Below are 21,706 nucleotides of genomic sequence, written 5' to 3'. Positions count from 1 at the left end.
ATCAAGATGGGCAGCCGTTAATGAACACTACGCGTTTATAGAAAAAAGACACCCCGAAAAGGCTCACACAGGTTGTATGCTTGCGCAGTTCGATGACGTTTGCCTGAGTCGTTTCAGGAACATTGTGAAAAGTAGGCAGAAGCAATCTTCCTTGGATCGTTATTTTTTAAAGAGGCCTTTACCGTTAGCAGGAGTAAGCAAAAAGGAAGAACCAAGTGATAAAAAACAGAAAGTTGTAAGCAAAAAGGAAGAACCAAGTAATAAAAAACAGAAAGTTGAAAGTGGTGATGAAGTTGAAATTCTTTGTTTTTAAAAAAAAAAAAAATAAAAAAAAAAAAAAAAAAACCTACATAAATAAAAAAAAAAATTTTAAAGTTAAAAATCAAAAGAAAAATTTTTTTTTTTAATTTAAATTTTTTGTAAAGTTAAGTGTTACAGTTTTGTTAATGTGTTTCGTAAATTTTAGTTTATTTTCCTTAAATTTTTTTATGTATTTCGTAGAGTTAATTGTACGTACGTATCTGCCGTTTGTCCTCCTCCTCCTCTGCCGCCACTTTCAGAGATAACCTCACTCGAAAGGTAAGCTTCCACATTTTACGTACAGTATTTCTTGTATACCATGTACACTAATACACTTTAGTTACAGGTTATTTTGCATTTTGTTATTAATTTAGGTATTGAATGGTCCAAATTGTTGTAGTTTTTCATGGTTTATAGGTCAATTTAGCTTTATTATGAAATTTACTGGGGTGTTTTTGGAGGGCTTAGAACGGATTAGCCATTTTACATGTAAAATGTGGTCCAAGATACGAAAACCTCATGATACGAAGGGCGCCTCGGAACGGATTAATTTCGTATCTCGAGGTACTACTGTAGTTTTAAGATTGATGGGTAATTCAATAGTATTGAGTGGGTAGTTCAATAGTATTGAGTCATTCAAATGGTTCAAACATGATGGGGAAAGATTGCTGCCATCTGTGGGTAGTAGTATTGATCAATTTTGTCATTTCTACAGTTGTTGTTTCAATAACATGTCTGAGGAGGTGTCTACTCAGAAAGGAAAATCAACGGATTAAGCCTTCATAGTCAATTCTATCAGAGTAAATAAATGGCTTTATCCTCATTATGGAAGGTGAAGTCAAGTGGCTATAACAACAGGGATAAAAAGAAGGATTATGAGCTTCTATTAAAAAAATATAGGGAGAAGTTTCCCAAAGCCAAAATGGATGATGTAAAGAAGAAATTCAATGCACTGAGGACCAATTTCTGTAAAGAGCTGAAGAAAGTCGACATCTCCAAGAAGTCGGGAGCCAGAACAGAGGAAATTTATGAACCAACATTGTGGTACTTTGATGAGATGCTGTTCCTCAGCAATGAAGAAACCCCTGCAGAGTCCCTTAACACCATGTATAGTGAGGAGGATTGCCTCGAATCACAGGAAATTGAAAATATGAGTAGTAATTTCATATTTATTTATTTCTGAAGATATTAACATAAAAGTACTATAGCCCAATAATCAACAAATATTAAGAAAAACTATTTAAATATTTTTTCCCACTATTCTTGTTAAAGCATCAACAATACATTTTAATACTAACAAAATAGATAAATTTTCCCATAATTTAACTTATGTATGATTTAACTAATGCTTGCGACTTTGCCAAGGAATAGCACCTTCATTATTGAAGTAATCACAGTACTGGTCCGTATTCATCTTAGCCACCAATAAAGCTTCGGCTCCTCATCTGTATTTTACAAACCTTCATAAGTATTATCACTTGAATCAGAATCTTCCCTATTTATGTGTTCATCCAAAAAATTTTCTATATCTATAGTTGAAAACATTTTGTTGCTCATCTAATTCAGACTGTGAATAGGGCTTCATTAAGTTCTATGACATCGGATAAGCATTTCTGCCACAAATGTGAACGGCAGTACTTTATCACTGTTTGGCAAGTACCGAGGTTTAGGGATGCGTAGATGGCCTTCATTGAACATCCTTCCAAATTGAGACACAGCGAACACACCACCGTCAGATACTCTGCCATTGACACCAACACCCACCATCAACAACTCATAGTTTGCATTAGCAATTGCCATTTTGACAATGCTGAAAGTCTTCTTATTATTAAAGTAAAACAAATCAGAATTCTCTGGTTTCTTGATCTCCACATATTTTGAATCTATGGCCCCAAATCAGTTAGGAAAATTCCGTCTTTCAAAGAATTGATTGGCTACTGCTTGCCACTCATGCGGTGATTTTGGTAGCTCAAACAGAGAAAAATATATTATTGTTAGTTTATAATTCCATAATACAAGTTAAATTTTACTATTGATTTTATTTATATATAAATGCAAATTGTGTGGAGGTATGTAAATATACAGTTGGCATTAGCTATAATTATCAATATCAGCTAGGCGGCAATTCCCAACTGGTAGACTAAAATGCTATAAAACCGAGGACACCAGCTGGGAGTCCAGTCCCAAGAAGGGAAATGAGAAAAAAAGGTAACAAATGAAAAAATATGCGGGTACAAATGAGCCTCCCCACATTTTCTGGAAATCTTAAGAAATATGGGAGAAAATAGCTACGTACTTTTAGTCATGCAAACATATAACACTGAACGTAAGCTGTACATAGTTTCTATATATGTATATGATATCAGCAACCAAAGACACACACACACACACACACACACACACACACATATATATATATATAATATATATAGATATATATATATATATATATATATATATAATATATATATATAATAATATATGATATACATATATATTATATATATATATATATATATATATCTATATATATATATACATATATATATACTATATATATATATATATATATATATATATATATGTGTGTGTGTGTGTGTGTGTGTGTGTGTGTGTACATATGTACACTGGTCCCCCTGTATTCGAGGGGGATGTGTACTACCAGACTTCCTGCAAAACTCAAGCTCAAAAGTTTGATACCTGGTTTTTCTTAATAGTTTTATCAAAAAATGTGCATTTTATGATGAAATTGATAAAAAAAAAAAAAAAAAACAGGAACTTGTGGGTATTTCTCATAGAAAAATACAGCGAATATGCGAGTTTCCTGTGAATAATGGATAGATGTGGTCCAATGAGAAATCCACGAATGCGTGAGTCCGCGAATCCAGAGAACACAAATATGGGAAGCCCATTATATATATATATATATATATATATATATATTATATATATATATATATATATATATATATATATATATATATATATATATATATATATATATTATGTATATATATATATAGGCAGTCCCTGGGTTACAACGGGTTCGGCTTACGACGTTCCGAGGATAAGGCACTTTTCAAATAAATTTATCAGAAATTATTTCCAGGGTTACGACGCCTACAAGCTGATCTGGCAGAAAAAATATGACACCAAAAATGCAAAATAATCAATATTGAAGGATTTTTATTTTTTTATGCAAAATGCATTAAGAATGCAGTTTACATAGTTTTGAATGCACCCAAAGCATTAAAAGTAAGGTTTTCTTAGGATTTTTGATGATGTTCCGGCTTACGACGATTTTCGGGTTACAACGCGTCTCAAGAACGGAATCCCGTCGTAACCCGGGGACTGCCTGTATATATAAAAATTTATATATATTATATTATTTATTTTTTCTATTACAGGCTGTTCTTTTTGCTCATAGTCCCTCTGGTAAAAAGAGAAAGACATTGGATGAGAGACAGGAGCTGGTGTCTCTTGCTTTGCCACACAATACTTCTGGGAGTGCAGCTGCTTGTTGGGCCAGTTCTGGTTGGCGTAACATCACGCCTGCGCAGTGTGTACTCGTACAACGCATTATATTACGATTGTGTAAATCGGCCCGTGTTACATATCAAGTTGATCGTGGTTATTTCACCACGCGTATGGCCAAGTTTCACATACATGAGCATGCGTAGCCTTGATACATGAATGTGGATGGGGCTAGTCTCCTACACTAAAACAATAGAAGCACTACCACCAATTTAAAAATTTAAGCTGCCTCGTGAGTTGAAACTATAGCTAAGTATACTGTATATGAAACTTAATTTTATCCTGAAAATATTTTCATTTCATCAATGTAAAATGGATTCACTCTGCTTGCTGTAGAGGAATGTAATTGGAATTAACACTATGGCAAGCACTAAAGTTAAATGCTTTGTCTACATTATTTCCTTGATAAATTTGTGTTGCTATTCTGTATTGTACGCTGCCTATCTTTGTACCTCATTTTTAATCTGTATGTGTATTTTGTAATTTTGTCCTAAGATGCCTCCTAAACGACCTGCTCCTGATAAGGCCTGTGGCATAGAGCCTGAGCACCAGAAGCATGTCATGACGCCTCAGGAGAAAGTAGTACGACAGGATTCTGATGTAGGTATTTTCATTGTAAACTGCTTTTCATAGGGTTTGAAATATTAATTTTAGGAATACTTGGAAACTACATTATTGGATTGAATCTTACCTACTGTTAAAGTTACCTTATACACTGGGCGCAAAGGAAATGTTGACAGCAAAAGTGGAATGGAAATGTTGATAACGAAAAAATACATGTAAACATTTTGGTTGTGCTGGTCATTCTACTGGGTGGCGGGGCTTGCTCATACATCTGGCAGTTCAAAACATCCTCAGAAGTGTCTGAAAGCACCAGACAGACTCAGTGCCGACTCGGCTATGAATGAGAATAGATGTACTATGTCAGACTGTTCCATTGCCCTCTCTGTCCCTATTTTTTGTCTATTTTTAGAGTGCTGTAGCAGTGATACCAACTGCTAACATGGTTTGAAAGAAGCTTACCGATGAAGAAAAAACTCGTGCCTTGACACTCCTTGAGCAGGGAGTGTCAGTAATTTGTGTGGTGCAAGATATTGGGACTCCAAGACAGGCCATTTATGTCGTGAAGAAGGCTGCTGTGGGACTCCAGCCATGAAAGGTACCGAAGAGGAAACCTGGCTCTGGGGGGATCAGGAAGACTTCTCCACCTACAGACGAGCTCTTGAAACGTGAAGTTATGAATGATCCATCAATTACAGCTGCTGCCTTAAAGAAAAAGATGCCCACTCTGCTGAAAAATGTTGCTGTTTGTACAATCCAGCACCGCCTTCGGAAGAACCTTAGCCTTCCCTGCTGCTGTGCTGCTAAGAAACCCATGTTGAATGATGATATGAAGAGTCACAAAGCTTTTTGCAAGGAATATTGTGCTTGCTCAAGTGAGCAGGGGAGAGGGGTCGTGTTTTACGATGAATCAACCTTCAGACTTGTCAGAGCTATGTCCAAAGTTGTTTGCCTCCCCAAGACTGTGTTGCGGTACCACCCAAAATTCACCGTGAAAACTTAAACATCCCTCCAGTGTCATGGTGTGGGGAGCATTTAGTGGTGCAGGTGGTCTTGGTGAAGTCCATTTCATGCCAAAAGATGAAACTGAACAGTGCTAATTACCTGAATATTTTGAAAGACCACATGATTGATTCTTTTAATGAACATACATGGCATACTTTTATGCAGGATGGGGCTCCACCTCACACGGGTAAAAAAATGAAAAAGTGGTTAGCTGACAACAATGTTTCACTGTTAGACTGACCAGCCAACTCACCTGACCTTAACCCATTAGAAAATGTGTGGAAGGTTATGGAAGATAAAGTTTGTGAGACCCAGCCTTGTAATGTTGAGGAGATGAAGGTGATCACCTGCAGTCCCCCCAGCCTACCAGTTCTGCTGGTAGGCAGGGGAGGAGCGCTCGTAGCAGCACTCCTGAAGAGACTGACGCTCCGTCCTTGGTCCAGCGTTTCTCCGCAAGAAGGCCGCTGGTCCAGACCAGCAGCTCGATCGCCACCGTGGGTTGGTGTTCGCCTACAGTCCTCCCAGCCTACTGGTTCTGCTAGTAGGCAAGGGAGGAGCTCTCATAGCAGCTCCTCTGACGCAAGAGACCGACGCTCCATTCCTTGGTCCAGCGTTTCTCCGCAAGAAGACCGCTGGTCCAGACCTGCAGTTCGATTACCACCATGGGTTGGTGATCACCTGCAGTCCTCTCAGCCTACTGGTTCTGCTAGTAGGCAGGGTAAGAGCGTCAGGTCTCCCTCACCTGTCCCTTCAACCTCCTCAGGCTACACCAGTAGGAATGAGGCGAACAGGAGTGACCGTGATGAATGCACTTCTTACGGTCCGGCCACGATCCTGGTTCGGTCTTGGGACCAACAGATCCTCGCTCAAGTGGTTGGAGGAGATCGTGGGGGGCTGGCGAGGACGAATGACGCTTCCCAGACTCTCGGAGGGACCATCTCCGCCGTTCACGTGACAGTCCCGCTGGACCACGCATACAGAGACCGGGGTGGGCTCCCCCTTTGGTCCTCTTGAGAGGTTTCGACCTCGATGAGGACTGGGACGCGTCAGAGGACGGTATTTGCTCTCTCCTGTCAGGTGCACACTCAGCCCCACCCAGACGACGGTGACGGTGCCGGCAGATGTTTAGCCTACAGTACGAGTTTCGTAACCCTCCTTGGGAAAACGTTTTCTCCAGATGGTAATGTTTTCCTAGACTCGGAGCGGCCATCACACAGGTTGATGGCTGCTCATAACTCGCTTCTCTGACTGCTAGTTCCGCTGGCAAGACAACCGAGAGCGTCCAACCTTCCTCCCCCATTCCCTCTCTCCCAATGGCTGCGATGGGAATGGTCTATGTACAGGAACCTACAGATATATATTTCTCCTGACATGCTTCTGTTATCAGTTGAATTGTCCGAGGTGTAGGCACGTACTGTAGTTAACTCTACAGGTATGTGACCGAGACGAATAGTTTCTTCTCTTAATTGAACTAAAGCTCGGGACTGCCTTGCAAGCCTCCCAAGAGTTTGTGTTTTTGATTTTGAGATACTAGTGGTATTGTTCACAACAACAACACCACAGCGTTTGCATTCACCGAAACCCGTTTCGGTTAAAATGCAAATGCTCGAGCGTATTTTCTTGCGCTCAATGGTTCTAGCCGAACACATTTCTTCATGGAATGGATTACCTGGCAACTCAGGATGACAAGTGAGCAAGAGCTAGCGGTGTCCGGGCTGCCTGCCAGCCCTGCTGGCTCTCCGAGATAGTTCGGTCGGATTTTCTCTCTCCTCTGCGATGATTGATTGCCGAATCAAATCTCTGCCCAGCAATCACTGACTTCGGTCTCTGGTTGGCTGAAATTTTTGCATACGTGTGTGACCGTCTCTACTGCATCGCCCTTTGCTGTTGCAAATTTTCAGACAGAGATATCTCACTTGACTCGTTACTATCTTTCAGTTTACCTCACGGTAACAGAAGTCTGTAGCCTGGTCTTCCGCTTCATCGCACCTGCCGTTGCGATGACACAGAACGATTTCTTCAGACATCTGAGTTTGTCTTCTAAATACATCTTGTAATTCATAAGTGTGCAATTATTCTTTGTTCACCCCAAATTGTAGATGAATAACAGAAGACTGCCTGTTCCCCACCCTGCCAGCTCTACTTCCAAAGTAATAGAAATGTCCCCCTGATCCAGCCCATGAGAAGTGGTTCTTCAGACAGTAAGTTTATACATAAAGAATCCTTTTTATGTTTCTTATCAGAATCATAGAAGCAATACCGCTCCTTCCTCTAGGAAGGGAAGGAAGGAGACTGGCAATAATACAAACCCTTCCCAGAACTTTGCATTAATATATCTGACTCTAAGTATTCTTCACAGCCCATTTTTGGATGAGTTATGATTCGTCCCTCATTTCAAAAAGGCCCAGAAGTCTGACTTGATCATGCAGCTCCTATACTCCGATCAAGTTGTCAGAGGTAGGGCACTCCTCCTCGCTCTTACGATCATGAGGAGTAGCCTAGGTGTGTAGAACTTGTCAGTTGTAGAGGCTCACTCAGATTCCTCCCTCCAATCAGTGAGTCTTCCTTATGTATAGGACTGAGGTTTTGGATATCATGTAGGAAAACCATGAGACTGACTTAGGTCTCTCAGAGGGTCTGAGTCTAGTGCAAGCCTTTGGAATAGAGGAGAAATAGGAATCTGTCAGATCTATATTAAAACCAAATTGAAAGATCTTTTTGAGAGCTGATTTGGTAGTAGTAATTGTGCCTGCTGCTATGCCTTTCTCGAACGATGTCCTGAAGAAAGTTATGGCTAAATTTGTGTTCATGGTTTGTGCATTTGAACCCTTGAGGAACAAAGCCAGTTTCTTAACGGCTGAGTCATACTGACGCAATGTGGAGTCCCATTTATCAGATTCTAAGAATTTGATATTTTGGGGATCGATGTTAGCATCCCTTTGTGCTGCAAACTTCATAAAATCCATAAAGTTAGGGCTTTCTGAATTCTTGAGGAAGCGGACACAGTTCGCGTTTGTTCTAACTGGGTCAGTTTGGGATTGGGAATCTGCTGAGGCCGGAGTCCCAATTCTAGAAGTAGGGGAAACCAATTGCTTTTGGGCCAGTTGGGGGCTACTGAAGCAACGCGTCCTTTGAACATTCTGAGCTTGTCCAGTACTTTCAGAAGAAGATTCACTGGAGGAAACAGATAAATCTTCTTCCACTTGTCCTAGTCCAGAGCCATAGTGTCCGTGGCATAGGCCAGAGGGTCCAGGTTGGGAGCCACATAGCAAGGGAGTTGGTGATTTGACTCCGTGGCAAAGAGGTCTACCTGAAGCCCCGGAACCTTGTGACAGATCCATTTGAATGACTCCTTGTCTAAGGTCCACTCCGACTTCAGCGTAAAAGAGCATCTGCTACCACGTTCCTTACCCCGGCTAGGTGGGTGGCTGACAGGTACCTTTTGTTCTTGTCCGCCAAGGTAAAAATGGCTATCAGTACATGATTCAGGTGACTTGACTTGGATCCGCCCCTGTTTATGCAGTGGGACTATACCACTGCGCTGTCTAGAGAACTAGCTTGACATGTATTTTCTTGGGAGGCCGGAGCCTCTTGAGAGTGAGAAATACTGCCATGGCTTCCAGTACAATGATATGCAGCTGGCGAAATGGTAAGGACCAGGTTCCCTGGACCTTTTTGTACTGTGAGTACCCGCCCCAGCCGCTTAGTGAAGCGTCCGTGTGGATCACTAATGAAGGCGGGGGAAACTGGAGAGGCACTGCTCTTGATAAGTTTTTGACTTCCGTCCATGGACGGAGACGTTTCCGTAGAATCGCCGGGATGGGAGCTAGTTTGTCCCGGGACCTGCAGTTTGCTCTTGAACGCCAGACCCGGTTTATGTCCTTCAGCTTGGCTTTCAGAAGAATGTCCGTGACTGAAGCAAATTGGAGTGAGCCTAAGATTCTCTCTTGGTTCCTCCGGGAGGTTTGGGCGTGTTTGAGATACTGCCTTGTGGACTTGGCTATTTCTTTTCTTTTCAACTGCGGGATTGATAGAGAATGGGATCTCAAGTCCCACTGTAGGCCTAACCATTGGAAGCGTGATTCCGGTGTTAGCCTGGATTTGCTCTTGTTTATTTGGAACCCTAAGTGTTCCAGGAATTTGATTACTTTGACCGTCGCTTTTTGGCATTCCTCGGGGTTGCTTGCCCATATGAGCCAATCGTCCAGATAGGCCACTAACATTATTCCTTCCTTCCTCAACTCTTGGACAACTGCTTCCTCCAACTTTGTGAAGATTCTGGGAGCAATGTTGAGCCCGAATGGCATCACCTTGAAGGAGTAAGCTATCCTTCCCAGTTTGAAGCCTAGAAAGGGGTGGAAGTGTCTGGCTATTGGAACATGATAGTAGGCATCTGTAAGATCTATAGAGGTTGTGACGGCCCCACGGGGAAGCAAGGTCCGTACCTGCGAAACGGTCAGCATCCTGAACTTGTCGCAAAGAATGAATGAGTTTAGATGGGACAAGTCTAGGATAATTCTTCGCTTTTCTGAGCCTTTCTTTGGCACGCTGAACAAGTGTCCTTGAAACTTTAAATTCTTGACCCTTGATACTACACCTTTGAGAAGAAGATCTTGGGTATACTCTATCAATTCCGCTGTTGGTCTTTGATAGAAGCTGTTGGATGGAGGGGGACTTTGAAGCCAACTCCATCCCAGACCTTTGGTCACAATGCTCTGAGCCCAAGGGCTGAACCCCCACTTTTGACAGAAGAGGTACAGCCTCCCTCCTACCTTGAGACTCTCACTGCTGGTTTGCCGATGGGCGGCCTCCGCGTGCTCCCCGGAAACCTCTGCCCCTGTTGGCAGCCCTTCCGGCTCCTCTTTGGCGGAAGGCACCTCTGGCCCGGCTACCTCTGGCGAACCTATTAAATGGCTGAAAGGACTGAGCCTCAAAAGCCGTGTTATAGGCCGGCGAGACAGCGAAGGAGGTTGATGGCTGGGGCTGTTGTGGAGGTTGTGTCAGAAGCACATACTGCTGTTGCGGTTGTGCCTTTGACGCAGCCTGTTGTGGTACTTGAGGTACCTGTACCACCTGGACCAGAGCTTGTTGAGGTGCCTGGAAGGACTGGAACTTCCTAGGCTTCTTTTTCTGTCTGGGGTTGGATCCGGTGGTTTCGGGTTTACGTTTCGCAACGAGACCCCACTTTGACCCTCAAGCTCTGATTAACTTTAGAGGCCTCATACAGAACCTCATTCACGACCGGAGTGGGGAAGAGGTCTGTGCCCCATATGGATGAGGAGATAAGCTTATTAGGTTCATGGCGGATCGTGGCCTCCGCCAGAACGTGCTTCCTACAGTTACGCCTCGCGATGACAAAGTCATAGAAGTCGCACTGCATTGTATGCAGAAGCAACTTAGCCATAACCTTAAATAACGGCTCTTGTTCATAAACAAGGGCCGTCATCTCCGCCATCGTCAAGGAGTTGAGGGACCTGCTGAGCCTAGTCCGGGCATCATACTCTGTCTGGATGAGCATATCCGAGAGCCTGGGTAGTCTCTCGCTGAACAAAGTTGTGGCACAGTCAGGCTTAAGCTTTCCTACAGTGAAAGTAGGAGCTGCCCCTTCAAAGTAATTTTCTGAGCCGGGAATTAGGAGAGAGGTCGGTTCCGTCTCCCGAAGCTGGGGCATAGGCTCATCCTTTAGAGCTGCCTGGTAGGTAGCTTCCACCACTTTCAGAGTGAGCGGAAGTGGCGTACTTTCCACCGTAGTGAGGATGGTGAAGGGGCTCCTAAAGGCGGTGAGGCGAGTATTCTCGCACTCCCACTCGGCTAAACTCCGTAGCCAGGCTTGCTGAGCCTGCTCCCGGGGGAGAATGACAGTCTCCTTAGGGACCTTGTCTTCTCTCATCATGGCTGCATTGGTTAAACGGACATAGCCCATGAATGGTGGTTGCAGGTTCTCGGGGTAGAACTCGAAGTTCCGCAACTTTCAATAGAAAGCATCCCTTCTTAGAAGGGAGCGTGAAGAGCCACCCTCCAAGGGTTGTTGGGCTTAAATGGAGGGAGGTTAGAAGAGTCAGGCATAAGGGAGGGTAAGATTGCTTGACCTGACTGGGGATGCCCTGCCGCCAAAGTATCCCGGATGCCCGTGATTGCGCCCTCCTGGGCCGCGACCCTCTCCATCAGGGATTAGATTGACTGACCGGAAGCCTCGACCAAACTGGAGAGTTGCAAGAACATCTGGAATTTGGTCTGTACCAAATTCCCGACGACGTCGCCTACTTGCGCCAAAATATTGAAGGAGAAGGCTTCGGGGTCGAAGGAGGAAGCAGGAGCTTTCTCCTTGCGAGGCTTGTGTCTAGGGGACTTTGAAGAAGAGACCGCCTTCGTCTTGTCAGCCTCGGGGTGGTGAGCAGATGGCTTAGGGACAGGAGAAGGGATCGACTTCTTGGGCAGGTACTTCGTCCTAGGTTTGAAGCCTGAAGCTGACTTCACTTTGGGGATTGTCAGAGAAGTCTTCGGCCTAACAGACCTCTGCTTCTCTGAGAACCCCAGGAAAGAAGTAGAAGTGGAAGGAAGTGAAAGGGCTCAAGGAAAGCCCCTGAGCCCCTACAGAACCTGCCTCACTCACACCCTTACCGCTGCCCATGACGTCAACAGTCATGGGCTCCAGGTCCAAATTAAGGGCCGCAACTTCTCCCGCGACCTCCTCGGCGATGGCACTGTCCTCCGGGGGTGCAACCATGGCCTGTATGTCGGCTATGAAGGGGGGGCAGCTACGTCCGGCTCCACCACTGACCCCTTCTTGGCGCCGGGGAAGATCAGGTCCGCCATGTCCTGGGCCAGGATGTAGGGACGTCCCTTGGGAGAGTTCCTACCAAACCCTCCGACCCAGGATTTCAGGGAGGCCAGTGCTGCTGTCCGGACATCTTCCAGGCCCTGCAAGGGGTGTTAGTGTTAGAACTTACAACTAGAGATAGATTAAACTAGTATAAAAGTCAAATTAACAGGAAGGAAACTCATTGTATCAAAGCAAGGGCGGTCTAAAATGAGACGAACCTCGGTGGAGGCTTCATTTACAAGAATGTAGCACGTGGAGCAGATCTCATGATGCCACACCCCGAAGTCGTCCACCCTCACAGCGCACCCCGCGTGGGACCGGCATACCTGGTGGCCGCAGGGGTCCTGAAGAACTGCATTGCAGCCCTTCTTTTGACAACAGGTAACCTGTAAGTCGAATGATACATGAGTACCATTGAAAACCTCCGGAGAGGTTTAACAATTAATTATAAGACTGCTGCCGGAGTGGCTCCGGCATGCAGAATGTCTGTATATATATATAGATAATATGTATGTATGTACATATCTAAAATTATACAGGAAGGTAAGTGTCACCCTGTCACAATTACTCCGGTTCCTGTATTATAAAACCTGATGTCACGAGCGGAACGTGAGAGTATGACTTCAACAACTCCGGCCGGGGCCGGGGTAAAAACTTCATAGAATTATGAACTCAAGGCATACTCGGTCCTGGAAAGTAACATTCAAGCGATCAGGGAGAGGAGTGCTGAGACCGGGTGACAAATACCTGGCGGAGTGGGAACTCCGTTGTAAAAAGACATAATATGGGAATATGTGTGTGCTATGGAGAGGGATATAATATATATATAGTATATATAATAATAAGACAGAATATAACTAAAAATAGAGCTCCACGATAAGGCCGGAGCCTTAAGTCTGAAAAATCCCATTCTCAAGGTCAGGGCCGGCGTCGGCCGGGGTCTGAGACCGCCGGAGTGGGAGGAAGGGTTACAGGCGTGAGGGGGGGGTATGGAGGGAATTTGTTATACACAGGGTGGAAGGGAGGGAGTCCCGGCCTCCCATGCCTAGAGGCCCACCTTGGTGGTGGAGGGAGGGGGAGGGACGAGTCCCTAAACCCTGTAGTAGTAAGGCGGCTGGGTAGGGTACGCCTGAGCACCGAGTGTGTCCCCCTCCCTCCCCAAGGACACTCCCCTCCTCACCTATGTAGACTCGGATAGGCTAGCTGAGTAGCGAGCGAGTCGTCACCCCACCGAGGTGGGTGAGCGGGTAGGTAGGGGGGGAAAGGGGAAGGGAGGTGGGAGGTCGGTTACAGGGTGGCTTGTACGCGATCAGCTGGAAACCTTCTCAGCCGAGTGAACAGACACGCGGTGTGAAAGACCAGACAATCAAGGGGAGGCCTATAGGCCAACCCAAAGCCGCGAAACATAGCAACACCAAATAATGTCAATATAATAATAATAATGAGATAGCTGACTAGCCTAACACGGGGGAGGAAAGATGAAGTAACAAAAAGGATGAGAGAAAGATATGTCCTGGAATGGCTAGGCTAATCGCAAATCTGACGATTTGGGTGTGTTAGCCTTGGCATTCACACGGCTAGTCAGTATGCCGTACCGAAAGGATCGGGGGCAGGCGACTAGGGAGCGGGAGGACAAAATATGAAGGAACAAGGTCCCAACGTGAGGTATGAGGGACATAACTCCTACCAACAGAGAATCGAGATCTGAGTAGGCTAGGCTAAGATCCGAAACATGCGGTCGGAGCATACAACCCCCGTGAAGGGCTAGGATGTATAAAACCAAGCTAACTGCATTAAATATGAATGAATTATATAGAAAAGGGAAAATACTTTAAACATCGGATGCCCAGATGGTATAGAGGACCAAATGGAGCATGTGAAACCGCCATGCGGTCAACGAGTTGGGAGAAGGCGGCGCGGGAACAATGATGCTCCCGCTACCTCACTTCTAAGACTCAAAAAAGGATGGAGATCTTCATAAATGAGATCTAAAACCTTAAAAGCATTACTTAACTTGGATGCAGAAGCTTGAGCTATCTTTGATCAGGAAAAATTCCAAACGAGAACGAAAAGCACAGCACAGAACAAAAATGCGTGTGACGCTAACTATGCTATCGAAAGGAATGACGCCAGAGACGCTCACTGTAGTAGTAGCAGGTAGCGGGGCTTTGGTTCGGCTCCTCTGTAGACGGGGATTTTGGCGGAGAAGGAAGCTAATTGGCAAGGGACCTCTGGTAGTGGTTTCTACTCGCTCTTTTACTATACCGACACCTTTATTAAAAGGTGAGCGAGCCAGAATATTCTGGCACTATTGTTTCTCTTTTTTTCTCTGGTATATATAGCAATATTCATGCCTTAGAAATGAGGATCAAGGATACATTTTTTCTTTCTTCTGGGCGACCACGGGTCATTGCCCAGAATAAGATTTTTTCCTACGTCAAATCCCTTTTTTGTTTTTTTGAAGTAAGGGATTTTGATGTAGGAAAAATCTATTTCTGGGCAAGGAAGCCGTGTCGCCAAGTGAAATAGGTTCCTTTAGCACTATTTCTAAGGTAAAATATTGTTATAATACCAGAGAACTGCTAAATTGGATATACCAGAATATTCTGGTTCGCTCACCTTTATTAAAGGTGTCGGTATGGTTCCTGGGGCGAGTGAAAACCACTACCACGGGCCCCTCTCCAATTAGCCTCTCCTACATCAAAAACCCTTCAGGATAGGGGAGCCGACCTACGGCTCACTACCTGCTACCGTGTAGCTAGCGGCTTGTGACTCATACCTGCAGATAGCACCCATGCTCGGTGACAAAAAGTTTGGGGGGAATGAAAGATAAGGGTGGGATTTCACTGGGCGACACAGCTTCCTCGCCCAGAAATAGATTTTTCCTACGTCAAAATCCCTTTTCTGGGCTCGGCCTTGTTGCTCCGTGAAATAGTACCAGAGAAAACACCATGCTTAGAATATATAAGAACACATAATCAATACAAAAGGGTGGCAAATGAAAAGCAGTAAACGTTATGTCACTATAATAAACTCTCATATACAAAATATACAAACTTTAACGAAAGGGTAGTAAACTTAAAAATTAGACATAACATTAAGCAAAATAATGACATACACAGAATGCAGATGAAATATGACACTTATGAATTACACATTAAGTACAAATATAATATATATTGGCCCCGAACTACAATACGCTACTGGGGCTCAGGTAAAAATGTTAATGAGGCTGGAAGGAGGGCAGAGGGAAATAAGATAACTACTGACTACTACTTCCGACCGGAGCAGGGGAAACTTGTTTCCCACAGCTACCGCCTGGTACTTAAGGGCTTCCAAAGACTTAAGATAATGGCGTTTAAATACTGAGGGTGATTTCCAGCCAGTGCACTTCTTCAGATCCTCAAATTTCATATGCTGGAAGAAATTAATTGATGTAGCAATAGCCCTAATGTCATGTATCCGTGGAAATGACTGCGGGTTGGCTTTCTTGATAAAATATAAAATTTGTTGCCTTATGGCTTTAAGAGAGATGGTGCCACCTTCCTCTCTAATGAAAAGAGGGCCTCCAGATTTCAGAGATGTTCTTTGTAAGAAATCCTTTAATGTTTGTACAGGGCAAAGGGACGGGTCCTGTGGAAGCAGCATGATTTTCCATAGAGCCCACCTGTCTAAAGGTCCTCATTTTTTGCAAGAAACCTGTGATCTGGAGAAAGTAGCACCTCCCCGATGATAGAAATTCTATATGACCTGGGTCCCTAGATAAAGCTGATAATTCTGAAATCCTAGCTCCTGAAGCTAAACTGATTAGGAATAGAGTTTTTCTTAATAGGGATTGGTAGTCACACAATGAATTGTCAATATCCGATGCCAACTTAAGGACATCGTTTAAGATCCATGACACTGCCATTGGCCTTTCCACAGGTCTAAGCCTGGCGCAAGCCCTGGGGATTGAGGTAAAGTATGAATCTGTTAAATTAATGTTAAACCCAAATTGAAAACTTTTTCAAGGCTGATTTTGTCGTGGTTATTGTACTAGCTGCCAAACCTTGTTCAAATAAATACCTGAAAAAGGTGATAGCTAGATTTGTGATCATGGTACGAACATTAGACTCGTTCAGGAACACAGCCAGCTTCTTAACCGCTGAATCATATTGGCGAAGGGTCGATTCTCGTTTATCTGATTCCAAGAAAAGGATGTTCTGAGGATCTATATCCGCATCCCGCTGCGCAGCAAACTTCATGAAGTCCATAAAGTTAGGGTTCTGTGAAGACCTGAGGAATCGAACACAGTCTTCGTTTGCACCTGCTGTGACAGCCTGGGGTTCGGAATCCGATGAGGACGGAGACCCAATTCCAGAATAAGGGGGAACCAATTGCTCTTGGGCCAATTGGGGGCTATGAGAGCCACTTGGCCTGCAAATGACCTCAGCTTGTGCAGAACCTTCAAGAGAAGGTTCACGGGAGGAAACAGATATATCTTTTCCCACTGATTCCAATCCGTAGCCAACGCGTCCGTGGCATAAGCCAGAGGGTCCAGGTTGGGGGCTACATAAGGAAGCTTGTGATTTGACTCTATGGCAAACAGATCCACCTGGAGCCCTGGCACCAGGTGACACACCCAACTGAACGACTCCTTGTCCAGAGACCATTCTGACTCCAGTGGTACTGAGTGTGAAAGCGCGTCGGCTACCATGTTCTGAATCCCTGCTAGGTGAGTGGCCGATAGATGCCACCTGTTTTTGGCTGCAAGAGAGAAGATCGCTATCATCACATGGTTCACGTGACTTGATCTTGAACTTCCCCTGTTTATGCAGTGCACCACTACTGCACTGTCGAGCACCAGTTTGATATGCGATTTCTTGGCTGGACGTAGCTTTCTTAGGCAGAACAATGCCATACTTCCAGGACATTGATATGAAGCTGACAGAATTGAAGGGACCAAGTCCCTTGTACCTTCTTGTGTTGTGAGTATCCCCCCCAACCTGTTAGTGACGCATCTGTGTGAATCACTAAGGCCGGAGGGGGAAATTGCAGCGGGATCTTCTTCGCTAAATTCTTCGCCTTCGCCCAAGGGCGGAGACGTTTGCGCAGAATTGCCGGGATTGGGGCCAGCCTGTCCCGGAACCTTTAGTTTGGCTTTTAACAGGACGTCCGTCACTGAAGCAAATTGGAGAGAACCCAAGATCCTTTCTTGGCTTCTCCGGGACGTGTTTGCATTTCAGAAACTGTATGGTTGCCTTGGCTATCTCTTTCCTCTTCGCGGGAGGGATTGAAAGAGTATGTGAATCCAAGTCCCACTGAAACCGGGACTCCGGAGTCAGGCGGGACTTCGTCCTGTTTATCTTGAATCCTAGATGTTCGAGGAAACTGATCAGTTTGTTTGTGGCCTTGCGACATTCTGCGATGCTCGAGGCCCACACGAGCCAATTGTCCAGATAGGCTACTACCATGATACCCTGTGACCTTAGTTCCTGCACTACCGTATCCGCCAGCTTTGTTTGTAAAAATCCTGGGGCTATGTTTACCCCGAAGGGCATTACCTTGAAAAAGAAGGCTTGGTTGTCTAACTTGAAGCCTAGAAACGGACGGAAGTGCCGTGCTATCGGGACATGATAGTAGGCGTCGGTAAGATTTATAGAGGTGGTGATGGCCCCACGGGGAAGTAAGGTCCGCACTTGAGAGATAGTCAGCATCTTGAACTTTTCGCAACGAATGATAAGTTTAGACGGGACAAGTCTAAGATCACTCTTCTCTTGTCCGAGCCTTTCTTTGGCACGCTGAACAAGCGTCCTTGAAATTTTAAATATTTTGTCTTTGTCACTGCTCCTTTTTGAAGGAGGTCTTGAGAGTATTCCACCAACTCTGGTGTTGGCTCCTGATAGGTGTTGGGTGGAGGTGGACCTTCGATCCAACTCCAGCCTAGGCCTCTGGATACGATGCTGTGTGCCCAATTGCTGAACCCCCAACGACGATGAAAGTGGTACAGCCTCCCTCCTACCTGCGAGACCTCATTGGGTTCCTGACGGACGTGTTCCATGCCCTCCCCTTGCAGCTCTTCCACGACCGGTTGCCCTTCCCCCGGCTCGTTGACGAAAGGAGCCTTGAGCTCTGCCACCTCTACCGAACCTATTGAAGGCCTGAAATGCCTGGTTTTCATAGGTCGGATTAAAAGCCGGGGAGATAGCAAAGGAGGCCGAAGGCTGCTGCTGTTGAGGTTGCATCAGCAGAACAAACTGCTGCTGGGGCTGGGCCTTAGAGGTAGAAGGTTGTGGAACTGGGACAGCTTGGACCAAAGCCTGTTGCTGAGGAGCCTGGAAAGGCTGGAATCTCCTAGGCTTCTTCTTGGGTTTGGAACTCGAAGACGAAGACTCCGATTTCCTCTTATAGAATATTCCCCAGCGAACCCTCAGGCTTTGGTTCAGTCGTGCAGCCTCGTGTTGCACTTCATTGACAACCGAGGCCGGGAAGAGGTCAGCGCCCCAAATGGACGAAGCAAGTAGTTTATTTGGCTCGTGTCTGATGGTCGATTCGGCTAGAACATGCTTCCTGCAGTTCCTTCTAGCCACGGCAAAATCGTAAAGGTCACATTGCATGCTAAGCAATAGCGCCTTCACAATGACCTTGAACAGCGGTTCTTGGGCATACTCAAGAGCTGTTTCTGTCATGACTAGGGCATTAAGAGACCTAGCAAGCCGTGTCCTAGCATCGAACTCCGTTTGGATCAAAGCATCAGAGAGCCTAGGGAGCCGTTCACTAAACAAGGTGATGGCACAGTCCGGTTTAAGCTTCCCCACTGAGAAGGTTGCCGACAGATCCACCCACAGGTCATCACCCCCCGGAAGCAACAAAGATGTAGGGTCCGTCTCCCTTAGTTGTGAACGGTATCAGGTTCTCTTCATCAGTAGTAAACATTGTGAACGTACTCTTGAAGGCCGTAATCTTGGTGTTTACACAGTTCCACTCATCAAGACTGCAAACCTAAGCCTGTTGGGATTGGTCCCGAGATAGGATGACTGTCTCCTTCAGAACCTTGTCCTCCCTGACTAAGGCAGACTCCGTAAGACGGACATAGCCGATAAAAGGGGCCTGTAACCCTGGCGGGTAGCACTCGAAGTCCTCAAGCCTTCGAGTTCCACAGCCCTCAATCGTCAGCATTCCGTTTATGAAGGGTGCGTAGTTAACCACTCTTCAAGGATTACTCAGATGGAAAGGAGGAAGAGAGGAGCCGTCGGGCATAACCTGACCTGGGGCTAACTGGCTGGGATGCAACATTTCGGAGACACCCTGTTGAAGGCCAGCAACTATGGACTCTTGAGTACCTAACCTTTTCAGGATCTCTTCAAACCTGGTGTTAACCAGATTGCCTAAATTGCTGACCTGTTGCATTATATTCGTGGTGAACATTTCTGGGTCAAAGGAGGAGGACTCCGCCTTCTCCTTAACTACCTTATGAGGTACCTGACCCTTAGAGGTTGACGGTACGGGGTCTGAAGAGGAAGGGTAAGACTTCCCCTTTTGAGACTTTGGCTTCAAAGATTTCATTAGGGGCTTTGGTCTGGGTTTTTCTGCTCCGGGATGGTGAGCCGGAGTTTTTCTGCTCCAGGATGGTGAGCCGGGGGGGGGAAGGTAGGACGGTAGAGGGGTGACGATCACGTGATCGCCTGGATCCCTCGCGGTTGAGTGGACCACGAGGTGGGGGCGACAGGAAGGCCTAAGGACCAACCTAGCCGACGCATGTATACAACACGTAATAATATATGTACAAGAATGAAATATGTACTAAACACGGGAGAAAAAAAAAGAAAATAAAGCAAAAGAAACAGCGATGTCCTAGGAGGACCGAGCACGACCACCCGATAAGGATGGTCAATACAAAGAAACTCCAAGCAACTGGCCTAGTGTCGTAACGAAGAATCGTAGGACAGGCGGCCAGGGTAGGCTAGGACAAAAGGATAGATACTAATATATTAAACTGGAAACCTAAAGAAAAATATAAAAGAATGCATGAAATGTAACGGTAGGTCCAGAAGAGCAACGAAACAAGGACACGTGCTGGAAAGGAAACCCCCGTGCAAGCACATAAAATAGAATAAAAATAAAAACATATTTGTGATCGTCCAAAACAGCATCCAAAACACAAAAAGACATAAAAAACATACTGCTAACACGATTCAGTTCCACTAGGTATAGGGGACCACATGAAACCGAAAGGAGGAGACACAAAGGGGTACGCTCTAATGGCGGCTCCCAGCCGCCGCCGCGTGTGGCGACGACTCATGAAAGCCTAAATAATTATGAAACAAAGGCCAAAATCACTCCCTAAATAGTGTCAAACATAATAACAGTACTTAACTTGGATGCAGAAGCAGATTGACGATCCATTGCAACGAAAAAAGGCAAAAAGCGAGAAACACAAGGGAGCAAACAAAAACCCGTCCGTCTCGTAGTAGTGCTATCAAAGGATTGATTGATTGTGAGTTATCTGGCGTCACAATTAAATTTCTGATAAAAATATAAAAAATATTCCGATAAAAAGAATTGTGATTGATCACATAACAGTAAAACTATTTAAAAGAAAAAAAAATGTATATACTAAGACAGCACAGCTGTCAGATATATTTGAGAAGACCAGCTTCTTTGATAAAAGAGATAACGTTATTAACACACATGCTTTCAAAGGAATGAGTCACAAGCCGCTAGCTACACGGTAGCAGGTAGTGAGCCGTAGGTCGGCTCCCCTGTCCTGAAGGGTTTTTGATGTAGGAGAGGCTAATTGGAGAGGGGCCCGTGGTAGTGGTTTTCACTCGCCCCAGGAACTATACCGACACCTTTAATAAAGGTGAGCGAACCAGAATATTCTGGTATATCCAATTTAGCAGTTCTCTGGTATTATAACAATATTTTACCTTAGAATTAGTGCTAAAGGAAGCTATTTCATGGAGCAACACTGCCGAGCCCAGAAATTGTATTTTTCCTAACTATACAAACCTGAGGTCCTTTACACACATGCCCACCTCATGCCACCCCTCAATCTGAACCTGGGCCGAAAGGCAAAGTGGAGTGTTTACATCCGGGCAGGCTAGCCTACCCGCCTGCCACACAGTAGTTACTGCCTAACCACCTTCTTCAAGAATTTAACGGCTGTAATTCCAGCTACGCCGAAAGTAATTCCTTATGTAAAGGACCTCAGGTTTGTATAGTTAGGAAAAATATAATTTACTTCCAAAATTTGTGATATTTTAGCTATTTTCGGTGGTGGTGTCTGGTACCCTAAGACTCAAAAAAGGATGGAGATCTTCATAAATGAGATCTAAAACCTTAAAAGCATTACTTAACTTGGATGCAGAAGCTTGAGCTATCTTTGATCAGGAAAAATTCCAAACGAGAACGAAAAGCACAGCACAGAACAAAAATGCGTGTGACGCTAACTATGCTATCGAAAGGAATGACGCCAGAGACGCTCACTGTAGTAGTAGCAGG

At 45.0% G+C, this 21,706-nt stretch overlaps 1 protein-coding gene across 2 annotated transcripts in view; it reads left to right on the top strand.

Annotated features, from left to right (window-relative positions):
• The window catches only part of LOC135205787 (tigger transposable element-derived protein 1-like), a 119,539-nt gene that overhangs the window by 77,868 nt on the left and 19,965 nt on the right, over positions 1 to 21,706 (top strand). Inside the window, exon 7 of one of the 2 annotated variants that reach the window (XM_064236926.1) lies at positions 4,330 to 4,434. The exons of the other annotated variant lie outside the window; for it this stretch is intronic. Coding sequence (XP_064092996.1) covers positions 4,330 to 4,434 — 105 coding nt within the window. The remainder of the gene's footprint in view (positions 1 to 4,329; positions 4,435 to 21,706) is intronic. 2 annotated transcript variants of the gene reach the window in all.

The sequence above is a fragment of the Macrobrachium nipponense genome, chromosome 24 (assembly GCF_015104395.2).
Source record: "Macrobrachium nipponense isolate FS-2020 chromosome 24, ASM1510439v2, whole genome shotgun sequence".
Lineage (NCBI taxonomy): Eukaryota > Metazoa > Arthropoda > Malacostraca > Decapoda > Palaemonidae > Macrobrachium > Macrobrachium nipponense.
This window is presented reverse-complemented; position numbering and strand designations above follow the sequence as displayed.